Genomic DNA, 18,132 nt, shown 5'->3' with positions numbered 1-18,132 from the left:
TTACAGTAAAATTATACTCATTGGCCATTATTCGTGCACTGTATAATTTTTTATCACTGTATTCATTCGTATATAATGCTATTTTAATTACGTCCGATAGAGTTTTGAAAATACTTGATCCTTGGATGGAATAATGTGATTGAGATCCAACTTTACGAATTCCCAGCATTTAAGTTTTTCCGTTTCGGCCATAAACCAATGAGGAACACACAAGCATTTTGTTTCGTTAATATCAGTGGTCATAAATTCTTTGTCCATCATGTTTTCACCTTGAAACAAGAAGTAATTAAACATTAATAATACGGTAGATGTTGAAATGTATAGATCTAATGATTAAAAATAACAGTACGGTTTTTAAAACATTTTAATATGTGCGGAAGTGACAAAATTATAATCTCTTACGCCCAAAACTATACAAATACAATTATTATGTATTTACCTATATCTTGTTTAATATTCAGGAACCTACGAACAATAATTGAAACATATTTAACACGTATTATAAATATTCTAATAATCAAAACAAGTCATTTATAGTGAAGAATAACATGACTGTATTTCTGAACCAGTTGTTTTTTTTTATTAGAAAAGAAAATATACAATAAGTAATTTTGATGGTTTTTATTTTATACAAGGCTTGATGACGTGAGTGAAGAGGGTGCCCAGTGACACTACTTCAACGAGTTGTTTTAAGAATATATCATATTATATATTTTTTATAACAATAATATACGCAACATTCTAGACATCATTACTATGAAGTCATAGGACATATCAATTTTCAACAAATAATACGGTGTATTCGAAAAATATAAAATTCAGTAATTTTTAAGATTTCAGCAACATAATATGGTTGATAAAAATAAAACTAGTCAATAATAAGTACTGCCATTAGAAAAAAAAAATGATGTACTACCTATTTACGTGGTGGTGGAGAGGAGGGAGATACAACTCTAAAATGTTTCTATAATTGGGTTTTTTTTGGTTGACCAAACCTCATAATTTGTTTAAAAAAAGGCCTGATATCGAACCAATGTAACCTGGCCTAGACATATTATTTTGTAATATTTTGTTATCTGCATTATAGAATATTGGTAACTATAAAATGCAATTTAAATATTATATTAATCATTACTATTTTTAATTTTACTACCAATGTTAAAACACGAGTCTGATGAAAATGTACAGGTATCAATATATACGTTTGTAAATTGTTTATTTGGCAATTTGTCCGAAGTCTTTCTTAACTTGAACCATACATTACCATAACGGTTAACAATCTTTTTGATTTTCAAACGCAGTATTAAAGATATTTCTCCTTGTATTACGAAATGAGCATAATCAACATCTCCTAGTCCTTTTCCTATAAAAAAAAATTTGAAAAATATTAAGTAGGTAATATATTATTTAAAAATTAATGATCTTATTTAAGTACCGAGAACATATTCATTTTCTTTAAATGTCTTAATGAATGAAATAGTGCTGCACTTATTTAATTCCATTAAACTAAGGTGTTTAAAATATGAAGAATTTTTAATTGCTTTTACGTTTGCATTCCACTGAAGTTTCAAATTATCTCCGATAATGTCCATGAAATCATTTTTCGATATGGTAATCAATTCCACTGTACCTTTATGTTTATCGATATATTTTAAATTACGTATTATAATTTATAGATCATACTTCATAACCTAATATTATATTGGTAAATCCTTATGAAAAAAGTTGAAAATACTTAGATATGGGTCAGTTGTATTGGGCCTTCAAACAGCCACTTATAAATGTGTACACTGTAGAACGTGTCCATCGAAAATATTCATCTTTTTAAAATTTAAATTACGAGTAAATATATCCCCTGTCTACCTTGCAATTACAGAGTCTAGTTTTCCTAAAGCTCGATCATCGGTATAGCATCGTCCATCGATAAAATATGCTTCCAACATTTCATTCCTTCAAAAACCCATTTGGAGGAATGAAATGGTACCCATTTCTGGACTTCTGGTACTATTGATTCATCCTCCCTTTTTAGGCAGGACTTTTTAATAAGGACCACATTTTAAATCTGGTTTAATCCTTGCTGACTTCAATATTTATTGATAATATGTTATTTAATATTTAATATCTTACTTTATTACGTATATGTTTACTTGAATACAAACTACTTAAGTACATTATTAACTGTTAGGTTCAAACCTGTATCCTTCGGATAAATAAATAAACATAGACATACATGTGTAGTTGATAAATCCTATTATACAGATCAAATAATCTATTAACAATAAACGCAATTACTTTACGTCCTCAAACATTAAACAAGCGAGTATTCAAATATTGTTAGAAAGATTAGATTTGTTTTAAGCTATGAATTTACGTTGTTATTTGACATAAATGTATACATTATCTTATGTTAATCCATAATTTAGTACTTCTTATGTATTTCCATATGATAATTAGTAAACATTTTATGACGCTCAGTCAATTCAATTTATAAGAATATGAAATTTGTTTTAAAAAAATAATTTTTATGCGTTCAATAATAATTACAACACAAGTTTTAGGGTTACACTTTTAATACAACAAACTTCGCATAATTTATCGTCATATTATATGTAAACTAAATACAATATGTGACATAAATATGTTTATATTAATATTAAGACTTTATTAATGCAACAAATAGTTTATAGTAAGCATATTTTATGCACAGAGCTACAAAGTAAGCAGAGAGGAATTTTTAGATTCAATATAAAGGTCGAGAGTCCACGTAAAAATATATTTACTTAATGATTGAACAGAATTGGTTCTATGTGTGTTGAACATGACAGCACTCTCGCCAAAAGATTGTTTTTCTTTCAATTTGCAACGTTCAGTGTTTTCCATACGTTTAGTAATAGAGTTTTTTACATCTTCAGTAATCACCACATGTCCTTTGACAATTAAATACATATTTGTCGATAAATGGCCCTGTTTCAGTATCCATCTACCAGGGCCATAACATTGATACGTTGCCCTCCTGATTAGAGCCATTTTAATTTCCTAAAAATTAATTATTACTGCACCTACAGCTCTGTTGTATATTTTAAGATTAATCAAAAGTTTTATATTGAAGAGTATTAAGACATTAGTCTAGATAATAATATCAGACCACTTATCAGTATTTTCTTAAATATTATGGTATCGCTGCTTAAACGACACAAGGTGGTGGTATGAGTACGGTTTAAGAAAATTGCTTCCAGGCTTCGCTTGTTGTGCGAAAACGATATATTATTTTGTAATTAAGGACCTGAGAATATTTTCTTAAAAATATAGAGCAGATATTTGATTACTAAATTTGTAGAAAGATATTTTTAAAGATATCAATTGTTTTAGAAATGTCCAGCGAAAATAAAGTAGGTTTAAAAATAAATTACAAAAATGTTATGTACATAACTTCAAAACGGTACAAGCGTTAAATAATTTCCGAGCTACTTTTTAAATTTTCTAATTTTTACTTTAGTTTTAATTTGGGTTTAGAAAATTTCACGCAGCCATAATATTATGTGGTCTGGTTTCTAAGAACTTCCGCTAACATTTCAAAAATGATAAAATTATTTAATTCACCAACTTACAACCGGACAAAGATGAAAAAATTTAAATCCTATCGCGAACATCCATTCGATTGTTTCTAATTCAAACACTGTTCTCTCTTCAGGTGGTTTAAACAATATAAGCTTTTGCTAAAAAATTAAAAAAGTTTATCATGATATAATATTATAATATTAAAAAGCGTTGTATACTCACGAAAACAGATATTTCAGATAATTCATAAGCTGAAAGAAGATTTTCCATACATATTGAGTCAAACAAATTTACAGGTGCGAGTAGATAATCATCATTTTTTAACCAAGGCAGATTATCAATCACCGAATAAGCAACAGCTCTAAATCTTGATATCGGTTGTAAACCCTGATATTTTAGAATTTAGAATTTCAATTATAATGTCACAGAATATTTTTTCACTTATTTTATATGTAACATAACGAATTTATAATTGGACATTTTTTACGTCGTTGGTTTCTTTTTATTATTCATAAAATTATGCAAATCAAATTTATTACATCAGCGGTGCACTTTATTTTATATTTAAGTGATTCGTAATCATATTACTTTAATCAGCGTTAAAATTGAAACTCACTGCATTTAAATATAATGATAATGACTGATATTTTACTATTCCTATTCTTTTCTATCCGGCAGTGATGATATAGATATTTATTTTATTTTATTCTTCCTTTTTAGTGGCGCAGTTGACGCTTAGTTGACCTTCTCCCCTCAATCTTATACTTTGTGACACACTGCTTTCCCATAAGGAACCACAAACTTTTTAAACTTAATTGCAGCATCCCTACTCCCTACGCACAGTCGGTAAACCTATAAATAGAATACTCCATCAGCTTAATAATTTATTTTAGTTTTTTGGTCTCCTACCTATTAATACTTTACTTAAACGATACTATAATAATATGATACTATAATATGCACCTGTATTATGTGATATATTTTAATTTTTCTCTTATACACTGCAGTTTCACTAATCCCCAATATTATTTTTTACCGATTATATACCTCATGAAATGCCGTTTGTCGTCAAAAAATAAATAAATTATAAGGCAGGCACGTATACAAGGGTGGGGGATTTAGGGGTTCATCTCCCCCGAAATTTTTAAAGTCGTTATATATTTATAATATGTCATCGCAATCTTGTCTGAAAACTGACTTAAAATATTTTAACCCCCCCCCCCCACCAACCCGTAAATTGATCCTGGATACGTCGTGCTTGTTATAATGTAGAGGTACTTGCCTTTTTTGTAAAATCATCGTGATAAGATAAACTCGTTCGACTCATTTTAGTATATATGTACCTATTTCTTCTATAAAATAATTTAATTATATATCATACAAATAAAATAAAATATTAATACTAGCAATCAACGGTGACTTACAGTAACTATGCAACTCCAAAGTGAACACTCTATTTTATCAAAATGATTGGGTCATTATAATAATCATGGATAAATAAATAAATAATTTATTTAGCCATGATAATAATTAAAAGAACCGGAAAAGTCGATCTGCTGTATAGACGTATATATATATATAGCGTATATACATAGATTATGTAACGAAATGCTTATTCATATTTTATAATCAACAATTAAAACATTCTGGTTGCTTGTTTTAATTTTCTTCAAATTTTAAATATATTGATGATAATATCATGTAGAAATGATTAAATGTTCAACAATTTAATTAACAAATATTTAAATACGATATTACACGATAATAATTTATCATAATATCATGTGATGTTTTTTTTTTCTTTTTTTATTTCAGCATATAATATGCTTGTACTTTTACAGCAAAGCCTAACCTGTTATTCTATTTCGACATACTCGTACATATCGATCTTAACCATGTTTTCAGTCTATATAAAAATATATGGATAATGCTATAAATTTTAAATCAAAAATAGTAATTTAAAAAAAAGAAAATGATGTCTCAGTACACTATAAATACAAATACTTCAATAATATTATATAACATTATCATATACTTCAAATATATTATATAATATTTCCAATATTGTTAAATGCATAAAATTTTTTTTTTCTATTTTAACTCGCATATGTAAATAGGTAACCATAAATATTATATAGACCATATAGATCAGCGTTTCTTAAACTTCTTTATCCGTGGAACCCTTTTTGATGTCCACTTTTATCGTGGAACCCCTACTTAATTTTAACTTTTTAGTTTTTTTTTTGGATTATTTGCAAATAAATTATAATATTAAGTAGAAGTATAGATTATTGAATATATAGAGTTAGATTATTCCATATGACTTATACATTATTATTTAATATACAAGTATTATTTTCCATAATGGATATTTTAAAGTAATTTTCTTGAACATTTAAAAAAAATTACTTAAGCTTCGCGGAACCCTGAAGTAATCTACGCGGAACCCCAAGGTTCCGCGGAACACAGTTTAAGAAACACTGATATAGATAATAGATATCATATATAATATTAATTAGACACTAGCCTGCAGTAGCCATTTGCCCTCGTGGACCTCGGTCTAAATAATTCGAAATATACACCCTGGCGCCAATGCGTCATAGATAACCTCTAATAGTATGACACTAATAATTACCATAGGATGTCAATCAACCAATATCATCATTTAGAGGAACCTATATGTATATGTTACAGTGAATAACACGCACACGACACACATAAATTATCGCGAAGAAATAATTTGATAAAAAGGTAAGCAACAACAGCAAGTTATTATTATATTAATATAATACGCAATTTATTTGAATTTCAAAATAAACCTCCTCCCGCCCATCGGTATTGTCTTAAGCTTATACACGTGATCATAAAATCGCAATATTATCGTTCATGGACTAAGAATGTGGATAAAGTATATAACTCAACGTATATTTTACAAAACGTGTTTTATTCTTTTAAAACTTTTTTAACGCCCAGATCAATTCTGTTTATTTTTGATGTGTGTCGTTGAACGTCCCCCGTAACACTGTATGAATCAGTGCATTTTTTAAGAAATTTTAACTGGGCGACAAATAAAAATTTTCTCATAATAAATAGTCAATTATAGTAGGTAATTATTTCATGTTCATCCCTCATAATTATTATAAATAAATCTTAATGTTAGATGTAAATGGTAGGTAAAATTTATAATGAAATCATAATTTATTTAAAAGAAGATAATTTAATTTTAAGAAAGATATACCTAATACACAATATTAAATTATATAATCTAATAATTAATATTTGTATAATGATCACTTGTTTATTTTAGAAATTGAAAAAAAAATATTACAAAATTATATTTAGACTTAACAATATTACATATTGCTATTTAAAAAAAAAAAATTTACGAATGGCCGATTTTTATAACATTCTTGGTTAGGAAGATTGTAACGTCTTTCCTTTGTTCTTAAAAATTTGGCCTTAAATCAAAATTTGGTGTCCCAGTGCTTTTTAGAGCAATATACATTCTACTATTAATTGCATCCATTGAATAGCAAGACTGTTTATTGCTTTTTAATATAGTGTGACAGGATACAGCACGTTCTGGTCCACAACTATGTGGTGTTATAGTGGCATATGCTTGTATTAGTTTTGCAAAAAATGTCGTAGAGCTACTTATTTTTAAATAATAATATCATTTACCCGTTGGATCTGTAATGTTTATAGGACACGGAAGTTTATCTGTTGCATATAAACCAATAACTTCGTCACAAGACGTTAATACATTTTCATTTCCAAAAATGCCTTCAATATCACATCTTATCGCGTTGATTGTATCTTGATGAATTTGTGTATTTAAAAAAGTTTTAAATCGTTTTATAATACTTGATTGATCATTGGCAAGTCGATTACTTAAAAATACTTTTGCGCTTTTTACTTTTTCAGTTCTTGCGCTGGTTACACAGCGTTCTGTAGAAACATAATATGCATTCGGAACTTTTCTTTGGTTCTTAGTAGTCTTATCATCATAATTTATTTCATCGCTGTTGTCAGATATTTGATCATTTAACAATTTTTTTAGTTCTTCCTCTTTGCCATCATAAATTATTCATCTTTTATAAATCGTGTGTCACCCCAGTCTTTAAAAATACCATCTACTAGGTAACAAAATATTTTCACTGGGTGACATTAGTGTCGCCCAGTTAACTAGCTTAAAAAATGCACTGGTATGAATCGATCTTGGTACTCGTTTCAATGAATCGATTTCCAGACAATAAATCAACGGCGGTAAAACTATCGTCACAGGTACCTGTACTCTGTAGTGATTTAAAATTGAATTAAAATTTTTAGACAAAACTTTTTTTTACTTAGTCGTTTACAAATAAGAAATTTTCTTTGGATTTATTAGTGTAGGTATTTGATTAAATTGAAAATAAACTGTACACATTTTACTAATTCAAATATTTTGTTTATAATAGTAATTAATGAGTACAGATACGTAATGATAATATTTTAAATTTTTAATGCTCGCGCGGTAATATTGTTATTTTATCACAACAAATTGATTATGTCAATAAAAATAAAAATAAATTCTTGGAAATTTCCTAATTATTACATCACTAATCGTAGTTATATTTATATTCTGTATTATTTATGAATTTCATACATAATTAAACGATGGCAGCAGAAGAGCGCTGTTTTTCAAACAGAGCGTCCTCTGCTGTCGGTTAAACAGATGAAAAATTAGGTATATTCTGTGTATGAAGTCCGATTCTCCAAATTTGTATTCAAACAATTTTTTTTTTTTTTTTTATCAATCTTTATACATATATAACTCGACAGCTAGGGCCATTAGTTAATCTCTTAAATACTAATTAAAATTTTTACAATATTTTGAGGTTACATTATGTTACATTATCTTAGAAATTACAATTACAATTACGTATATTCTATCTATAAGGTTGTTTAGTTTTAAGAAGATAATAATTTTCGTGTTTTGATCGGGGTTTGGTCAGAGAATTTCATCTAGTGTTTCCGTCAAGTTGAGTTTTGTACGCTCGAGTTGGTATAAATATATGAAATTCTGTGATGATGTGTATGACTGTAATCTGTGTATTGCAGGTTTCACAGATGGGAAGGGGAGTTCATCGTTGGACATAAAGAACCCGTGAGTTATCCTGGAGTTCCCGATTCTTAGGTGTCAAACAATTTTGTATGGTTGTATTTTTCTTTTATCGTTTCGAATACAGTATATGTATTTTTTCAAATCATGTTTATCTTTGTGTAGAGATACAAACGTGAATGCGTGATGATTGTAAACAGTTCGGCATTCATACTTACCATCAAATTAAACAACTCTTCTTAATGCTTAGTTTCATTTTTTCATATTGGTACAGCTGTAATGTACTTTAGAATACCTATACAATTTAAAAATATCATTATCTTAAATACTGTAAGTATTCATAATTTACCACGAGCATTATAACTTTTATGAAGTAAGGTACAAAAAACAAATTATTTAAATTTGAAAAACATAAAGATGGATTTTAAATAAGTAACACTAATTTGTTTGTTTCAATTATAACAACTGAAAATAAGCCACGACGGAAAACACAGTTTTCTTCAGAATATTGTGTATGAATTTGGTATCTTTTTACTATTATAGCTATGATTTCGATTTCAATCTGGTTATTTATTTTTTCCGCAAAACAATTTTTACAAGCAGTTTACGAGGATGTGACGATTTTTTAAAAGGACTCAACACTTCCACTTTTTAAGGGGTTATACACTTATACGTAATCATTTTTAATAATGTATAACAGATCTTGAAATTTGAAGGCATAAAAACGTTCTTTGTGAAAATATAAGGAAGTTAAAATCCAAATTTTTATTTTGAACACAACATTTAATAATATTGATCTTTGAAATAATAAAATCTATATTGTGCACTGAATACTATATTTTGTTAAATAATATTTTTTAATATGTTGTAGGATCTAAAAACCAAATTGTTATTTTGAACATTTTATTAATTTAATTATATATTTGATCGAAATAATAAAAAAAGTTTCATTTTTAATATTTAGTTAATTAATTCATTGCTTAAATATTTTGCAAATTCTACAAACCCAATTTACTACTATAAACATATTATTTATACATTTTATAATATTTTTGTATGATTAATAAAATGAATATTATTTCGATAAAAGCATAAATCAAAAATTGATATAATTGCATATTATTATTTATACTTTTTTTTTTTTTTACATATGGTACCGAAAACTAGGGTGGTACTGACCTAGATAATTTCACCCCTAGTTTCCATCATTTATTTGCACAAAACAAGGTAATTTACAATAATAACAATATTATTAAGTTTTACTACCTACATCAAAAAATGTGGGGGCCTCTAACCACCCTGTAATAAATTGGCCTTCGGCCTATAACAAACAGTTCTTAATTAACCAGTTTTTGTCTTCTGCGTTCTTCGTCTTCATTTTTGAACATTATGTGGCCGGTGCGACGCGTATCGTCACGGCCGCTCATCATGAACATTGAACACGTTAGAAATAATATTCTAAAGCATGAACATGTTGAAATTCATAGTTTTTGTAGTCCTGATCTATTCGATGACTACGAAAGCCCTGAACGTCGGTACAGTTCTGTACGATATCGAAGACTTGACGTGGACCACAGAAGACGTGGCCATCTTGCGCACTCGCGTGTTAGTGGACCAGTTAATTCCGCAAAATAAAGTCAATGGAAAATCGTAACTACAAAAAATATGATTTTTAACACGGTTAGGTTAGGTTACACCAAATACGACGACGCAGTCCGACCAATTACCGAAGAGAGAGTCAACCCGTGTACGGTCTTACAGACACTGGACAGTGAATTGGACGCCGTTCCGTTGACGTCGGCGATGACGAGTCCGACGGTCGTGCGACGACGGTCCCGATGGCCGAGTGCCAAACTCTCAGTGGCAAAACAATACCACTGAACGTCGGTATGGAAGTGTACAACACCGAAGACTTGACATCTAAAACAGTAAAACGTGGACCACAGAAGACCTGGTCGTAATCCTGTTTTCGCACTTGTTAACTTGGTTATTGTTTTGGGTATTCGGCTCTGAACGACAATCGCAGACTGTGACGTACTATTTAGTTAGAAAATATAATATAATTTTATTATATTAATTGACACCTTGAACTAATTAAATTTCAATAAAGCAAGGCACCGGTCGAATGTGCGACCTACGGCCTATGTGTCTATTTTCCTATATGCATGACACGAGGAAATAATTTGTTGTGTAGAGATACAAACATTCGCATTCAGTTACGGCCTCGCTGTCTTGGTCGAATTACGTTATCGTGAGTTTTAGTAAGTTTAAATACAGCGTTATATTTAGTCTATTTAGTATAATTTCAACAGTTTTATAGATATAAATTATAATATTTATATTTAATTATGAATGAAAATAATTATAAGATTATACGTTTTCATTTTTAAATAATTTCATCCATACTTTAATATTGATATTGTAATTAACTATATCTATAAAATTGTCGAAATTATAGCAAATAGTACGTCACAGTCTGGGATTGTCGTTCAGAGCCGAATACCCAAAACAATAACCACGTTAACAAGTGGGAAACCAGGATAACGGCCAAGGACACGTTCGAGTTTGGCACTCGGCCGTCGGGACCGTCGTCGCACGACCGGCGGATCTCGTCATCGCCGACGTCGTTGGCCGCATTCGACACGGTCGTCGTCTTCATCATCGCCTTCCGCTTGGGACGGCCAACCAATGTCTGTTCGGTGCCGGCCGCTTCGGCGGCTTTGGAGGAGGCCGCGACGACACGCTTCGCACCGGCCAGCACGGGATACCATCGGTGGCGGTCCGCCAACAACGGAACCACCACGGCGTCCAGCCACTGGTGCATGTTCGTCCGGAACTGCGTGGGCGCTGACGACGTGCAGCCGACCGCCAGCCGGTAGTATCGGACGAGCAACGGACGGCGGTCGTCGTCAGACAGCCACGGCCTGTCCACCGAGAACAGCCGCTGGCCAACGACGAACGGGAACGCCAACGACCCAGGATTCGTGTTGTCGTCGAACGACGGCAACGGCACGGCGGCGGCGTCCGATTCACTGTCGGCGAGTGTCTTCAAGGCCGCACATGGGTTGACCCTCTCCATGGTAATTGGTTGGCCCGCGTCTTCGTATTTGGTGTCAGCTGTGACGTCTACGGGCGTCATCCAACCACGACCGTCAGTATCCAAAATGAACCTTTATACCAAAGAAAGCACTTTCGTTAAAGTGACATACTACTGAGAAAACCTGCAGATTATCGGGTATGGAGGACGACTGTTGAGATTTTTTTTTAAGCAGTGTATCTTCCCAAAATAAACGCGTCGCCTACCGTATCTATCGTAAATAAAAACCTAACCTAACCTAATCTTGCCACCCAAAAACGTTAACGTTACTAACTATTATTACTTACTCTCACATAGAATTAAGTACACAAGCTATGTTAGTATGTATATGTACATAAATTACCTATATCATGTTGAATTATAACGCACTATAAAAAATTATGTTTACAGTATTGGTATATAACAAACATTTAATATATACTTATCTTTATAAGTAAGGTATAATACGATCATAATATATTCGGATTCTATCATTTTCAATTGGTTTTCGGATGAAACGTTTTCATCTTACCCGAATTTATTTGGTCAACTATACACGATATATGCACTTTACTCAGTATATTTTATTGCCCGATAAAAAAGAAGTAACATATTATATTAAAATGTTTCATGCATTAAAATTTCTCAAATCTTATTTATTTCCAGTCATTTACCACAGATTTTGAAAAAAGCAGCAATATAATCTAATATCTATGAAAAATGAATTTCCCAGTACAGAAATATATTGCTGCTCTTTTCATTTTAGTCAAGCGGCTTTTAAGTTTGTATAAAGATTCATCGAAAAAATTATTTCAAATATGTACTAATTCAAGTAACTTTACAACGGACAAATTGCTCCACGGCTTATATAGTTTATTGCACACGATTTACAATGTTATGAATAGTAAAATAACTGATTTATTATTAATTTCTAATTATCTTTGTTTCGCATTAGAAATTGACTCGCGCCTAAAAGTGTTTGAAATGACGCATGCCCCTAATAATCGTCGTTTGTCCAAATGACAAGTGTTCATTTGATGCGCGTTAAAATTACCGCGTCAAAATGACGCATACATCAATTATGACTCACTTAATCTTTCGTGCCAATCCGTGTACCTCGTTAGTGACTTCGTAGCTTTCAAGCCCCTCGTAATATCGATCTTTTAAGTGTGGCAGCATCACTCCTTGGATATAGCCACCTATTGCATCAGCGACCGATATCATGACATTTTTCTTCGTCCTCTCGTCGGCGATGGTCTCAAATTTGTCAAAAATTATTTTTACATATTTCAGGAACGATTTCCCATTTACTTTATTTTTCGGAATTAACTGGTCCACTAACATGCGAGTGCGCAAGATGGCCACGTCTTCTGTCGTCCACGTCAAGTATTCAATATCGTACAGAACTGTACCTACATTAAGGGCTTTCGCAGTCATAGAATAGATCAGGACTACAAAAACTATAGATTTTAACATGCTTTAGAAATAACAGTAATAGTTTAATGGTAATAATCAACTAATGTTGTCCGTGAAGTAACAATGAATATAATAATATGTTATTGTCGTGTGGTGTAATAAACGAAATTCTTATTATTTGTTGATCGTTGTTAGGGATTTAAATAATACATTCATTATTACGATTAAGGTTTAATAAACCAGAAGTGTTTTAGATTCTGAACGAAGTGATGACTGTATTGATTTTACAATGATGTGTGTTTTTTTTTTTTTTTTTGTGTCTGTATACAGCATAACTATGTAGTCAAAATAATGCTTTGATTTTAAACTTTGGGGATGGTTTCCGATGTAAAATTGAAGATTCTTGGTGCATTATAGAGGTCAAAAGTAAACATTTTCCAACAGTTTTCAAAAAAATCGAGAAAAACAAAAAAAAATGACAGAAAAGCGGGAATTTTTATGCAAAATCAGTTTTCGACCAAATCGATTTTTTTATATGGTTGTAAATTTGTAATTCAAAAACTAAACAGTGTAAATACTTGACATTTTCACCAAATGTTTATGTTAGAGTTATCTATATACAGTTTAATTTTCAAAATTTTTGACTTTATTTGACTTATTTATGGACCACTGAAATTTTCAAATTTTTTGAGAATTTTTTTTTTGAAGTGTCGGTAAAAAAATGTTGGACGACCAAAAAAACTTGAAAATTTAATACACGGTTCCTTATGAGTTGTTCTTATTGTAGCTAAAAAAAATTAAAATCGTAAGTCACAATTTTTTTTAATAAGCGTTTACAGTTTAAAATTTTACGAAATCTGTCGAAAACGCGAAAATTTGCAAGTGAAGTTGAAAAATCATAAAATTTTTTGCGTTTATAACTAAGGATTAAAAATACAAAACTAAGTTCTCCATAAGTTTTCTTTCAAGCAGCTATTGAGAAAACTCGAAGCATCATTATAGGAAAAATTTTAAGTGCGTTTGAATTTTAAATTTTTACAAGATAGCGTAACGATAACGATTTATCCTCAAACGATTTTAAACAATTGTTATTATTCAAAAAGTATAAGTCGTAGATACTTGAAAATGTTAACAGTTATTTGGATTGACATTTTCTTTACATAATTTAATTTTCAAAATATTTTGACTTTTTTGAGATATTTACAGACAACTGAAATTTTCAATTTTTCTGAAAATTTGTTTTTGAAGTGTTGATAAAATTTTTATGCCCCTATCAAAATACTTGAAAATTTAATACAAAGTTCCTCATAAGTTATTCTTATAGTGATTAAAAAAATATAAAAATACATAGGCGCGATTTTTTTTTATTAGCATTTGAAGTTTAAATATTGACTTAATACGTAAAAATTACGGCAATTTTCAAATTATCTTAGATCGAAATTCATAAAAATTTTCTTTTTAATTCTAAGATTTGAGAATTTAATACAAGGCTCATAATATAGTTTTGCAATAGCAGTTGAAAAATAAAAGAAATATATAGCCACATTTTTTTTTTTTACATGCATTCAAATTTTTAATTTTGACAGCATACGTAAAAATCACGAAAATTCGCAAATTATTATAAGCTAGAAAATCATAAAAAATTTTCTTTTTAAATCTAAGATTTGAAAATTTAATACAAGATTCCTTACAAATTTGTCAATCTTTATCACAAAAAAAATGTCCACCGGAAATTCAAATTAAATTTTTATTAGCATTTGAATTTCAAATATTGACAAAAATTCGTTAAAACCATGAATATTTGTAAATTATTTTGTAGTTCAAAATTCATAATATTGTTTGTATTTATATCTAAGGTTGTAAAATTTAACACCAAGTTTTCCATAAGTTTTGCTTCAAATAGCTATAGAGAAAATTTGAAGCGTCATTATAGGAAAAATGTTTTGAGCGTTTGAGTTTTAAATTTTTATGAAATCGCGTAATGATAACGATTTATTCTCAAACCAGGTATTCGTATATCTATGATAATATAGGGTATTATGAATTATGATAACTACATGATAACTACACTAATTGATTAACCATGATTACTCTAAAACAAATTTGCCTTCCGTAACAAACACTCGACTTTACACCAAGTACACCGCATAACCGACTCTATTTTCTATGCATTGGAGAAAAACTATACTGCTTCGACATTCTATTAGACATCGCACAGGCATTCGATAAGGTATGTCACCCCGGTCATTTATTTTAACTAAAAGCGATCCTCCATTTTCCTTATTTTTAGATTCTGAACGGAGTGATGAATGTATTGATTTTACAATGATGAGTGTTTTTTTTTTTATGTCTGTGTACAGCATAACTAGTCGAAATAATGTTTTTAGATGGCTGTAATTCAAAAACTAGTCACTTGAAATTTTCACCAAACGTTTATGTTAGTGATATCTATATACAGTTTAATTTTCAAAATTTTCGATTTTTATGAGAATTTTTTCTAAGTGTCAGTAAAAAAAAATGTTGGATGACCAAAAAAACTTGAAAATTTAGGTCATTCATAAGGTTCATTATGAGTTGTTCTTATTGTAGCTAAAAAAAAAATTAAAAATCGTAACGTGCAATGCACTACAAAACTACTGAATTGATTTTGATAAGACTCTAATAAATGTTGTCATTGGGTTCAACATTAAAAATATAAAATATTTGACATTTTGATAAGTAAAAAGATTAATTTTTGATTTTGATTTATTGAACATTTAAGAAATATTTTTTTGAAATTTATGATAGAAATAAAAAATATTTGAATTTATAGTTACTGATAATAGATTATTGTAATATGATAGTATGAGGTATTTGAATCGGTAATATTGCAGAAAGTTTAGGAAAATAAACGCGCTCGAAATTCTAATGTTGCTGGCCGATAAGAACGATTACCTATCGTACTCGCTGGCTAGTAACAAACGTTTTCGTCTAGGAGATTTTTAAATTTAAAAGTCTCTGTGTTGAAACAGACGTTTTTAGTTCATTTGCAATTCTCAATTCGACCAGCGACTACATACACACACGCACATTTAAAAAATGGCTGCTTACCATCGCGAAATACAAGACATTCAAGTTCAATTACTCCTGATACTGCATGAAATAGTTGCAGGTATCACAGATGGTTATTATGAGAAAAACGACGATATGCACAACTGGATCATAGCTCTTCTGCTTGCTATCGCTCAGGATACCATGTCAAGAAATGTCGATCTGTCTCAAGAATCGGAACCCATGGATGTGGATGAGGTCTCCGAAGACGGAATGTTCGACACAGAAGGTGCCAAAGATACCGATGACGACCGGTTGTCATTTTCTGTAGCCAGTAGTGCATGGTCGAGTGGCGACGCGCCGTTCTTCGAGTCGGGGCCCGTCGAAACCACTCCGATTCCGAATGACGGCCCACTCGACGATGCAGAGAAGACGTGTGAAGCTGAAAACGGAATTGAGCCGGCTCAGGGCATTGAAGAGCCAGACAACGGTGAGGTCGTAGGTAGGCTGGACCCGCCAGCAACAACCGGAAAATCCGACCAGCCACGAAGGTACAAGACCTCGTGCTGGAAAGGCGTCAGGCGGATTTTCCGACGTCTATGTTGCTGGCGAAGAGAAACCGTCCGCGACCCACGTTAGTCTGGCGGTCCCCTAAGGGCCGATGATGTCGTCAGGAAGACGGCGACGTTTAGGAGGGGAGGATACGGGAAAGAGCCCGGAAGGTGCACGGCGGTAAGTCACCCGAACGCGTTTCCCGACCACCCACGTAGCGACGGGTTCACGAGCGTAGCGCGCTCGGTCGTCGTTGACGCGCGAGACCCTCTGGCGGCTTGGCGAGCGCCCGGCAGTTACCGTCGCGTGGATCGATGGACGACGATGTCGACGGCACGGTGGTTAGTTGAGGTAACGGCGTGGGCAACGATTCCGCCCCGACCGTACCTACGATGATGACGACGGCGATGGCGACTCGTTACGATGGCAGTGGCGGACACTTTGGCTCGAGGTAAGTGGTATAGAGATTTATGTGTTAGGAACACGGATGTCAGCGGCAACGAACCCGGAGAAACTATGAACGTTTCAGGGTCCGGTGGCGTGCGACTTCGTGGTGACGGTCATTGCAGGACAAAGACGCGGCTGAAGGGTCAACGCCAGGGCGAAAATTACCGATTGTCAAGAATCGCTGCACGTCGTTCGTGCGGCGGTCCGATGGCTCTCGCCTTTTCGTCCCGCGGTAAACCCACATCGGCCGGGTCGCTTGTCCGTATATAGCGATCACCGTCCATTCTGCGGCATGCACCAAATCTCGATTCTCTCGCTTCGTGTCCAACGGTATCCGCTGCAAGTCTGTCGCTAGAGTCGTCTCACCGTCGACCATCAAAGCGCTAACATCGCGCACTAGCCGCCGTTGCTTGTCGCCGTCGACCATCGATCCCGCGGCCGTCTCGGTCTGGCCTCGCCGGCTGGGCAAGGTCGTCACGCGTCCGAGCAAACTCGCCCGTGACACTCGTCTACCCGTGGGACCAGTCGTGGAACGTTGTGGAGGTGACCAGTGGCCAAAACTGTTACAAATCCGCACCCAATCGCCATCTCGTATCCTCCCCTCCTTGTTTTTGTGTCTCCTGACTGACGTATTTTTTTTTTAATTTTATAACTTTTTTTTTGTGTATAAATTGTTGTTGTTCATCTCATTGTTTAATGTTGTTGTCTCTTCCCCCCTTTTGGCTAAATCTTGTACTGCCAACATTTAAATTATAGTAATTTTGTTCTATTTTTTTTTAATGTTTTCATTTTTTTTTAAATGTTTCCCCTTTTTGTATTTAAACCATGTGTTTCGCCCAACCTCTTTTTTGTTTTTGAAAATCTTTAACTTGTAAAAATGTAATAATTTAGCCATTTTGTGCTAATTCATAAAAAATTATACATATTATACCTTCAAAAATGTTTTCCTTAT

General features: G+C 32.1%; 2 protein-coding genes across 3 annotated transcripts; both read right to left on the bottom strand.

Moving 5' to 3' along the window:
- On the bottom strand, positions 1-4,885 carry LOC149055589 (uncharacterized). Its single transcript, XM_089228023.1, has 7 exons — positions 4,841-4,885; positions 3,781-3,945; positions 3,609-3,716; positions 2,781-3,036; positions 1,436-1,630; positions 1,154-1,363; positions 1-269 (listed from the first exon to the last, which is right to left on the bottom strand). The coding sequence occupies exons 1-7, from the start codon at positions 4,883-4,885 to the stop codon at positions 88-90; spliced, it is 1,161 nt and encodes a 386-aa protein (XP_089084149.1). The 3' UTR covers positions 1-87.
- A 4,954-nt stretch (positions 4,886-9,839) lies between these two features.
- Positions 9,840-13,404, bottom strand: LOC149055588 (uncharacterized). Of its 2 annotated transcripts, XR_016191744.1 has the most exons (3): positions 12,826-13,404; positions 10,387-11,829; positions 9,840-10,313 (listed from the first exon to the last, which is right to left on the bottom strand). XR_016191744.1 is itself a non-coding variant. In XM_089227704.1 (2 exons), the coding sequence occupies exons 1-2, from the start codon at positions 13,209-13,211 to the stop codon at positions 11,112-11,114; spliced, it is 1,104 nt and encodes a 367-aa protein (XP_089083830.1). In that variant the 5' UTR covers positions 13,212-13,404; the 3' UTR covers positions 9,840-11,111. The 2 variants fall into 2 exon arrangements, 1 of the variants encoding a protein (XP_089083830.1); XM_089227704.1 differs by having other exon boundaries at positions 9,840-11,829.
- Between the last annotated feature and the right edge of the window lie 4,728 nt (positions 13,405-18,132).

The sequence above is a fragment of the Diuraphis noxia genome, unplaced genomic scaffold, assembly GCF_037042655.1.
Source record: "Diuraphis noxia isolate RWA-SAM2 unplaced genomic scaffold, SU_Dnox_SAM2 contig0004, whole genome shotgun sequence".
Lineage (NCBI taxonomy): Eukaryota > Metazoa > Arthropoda > Insecta > Hemiptera > Aphididae > Diuraphis > Diuraphis noxia.
This window is presented reverse-complemented; position numbering and strand designations above follow the sequence as displayed.

Bases quoted from the DNA above. Each gene is read 5' to 3' on its own strand.
- LOC149055588 (XM_089227704.1), bottom strand. From the start codon at position 13,211: ATGTTAAAATCTATAGTTTTTGTAGTCCTGATCTATTCTATGACTGCG. The intron at 11,830-12,825 runs GTGAGTCATAAT...TTTGGTATAAAG, and splicing joins GGATTGGCACGAAAGATTAA to GTTCATTTTGGATACTGACG.
- LOC149055589 (XM_089228023.1), bottom strand. From the start codon at position 4,885: ATGAGTCGAACGAGTTTATCTTATCACGATGATTTTACAAAAAAG. The intron at 3,946-4,840 runs GCAAGTACCTCT...CTAAAATATCAG, and splicing joins ACGATGATTTTACAAAAAAG to GGTTTACAACCGATATCAAG. The intron at 270-1,153 runs GTAGTAAAATTA...TCTTGTTTCAAG, and splicing joins AGACTCGTGTTTTAACATTG to GTGAAAACATGATGGACAAA.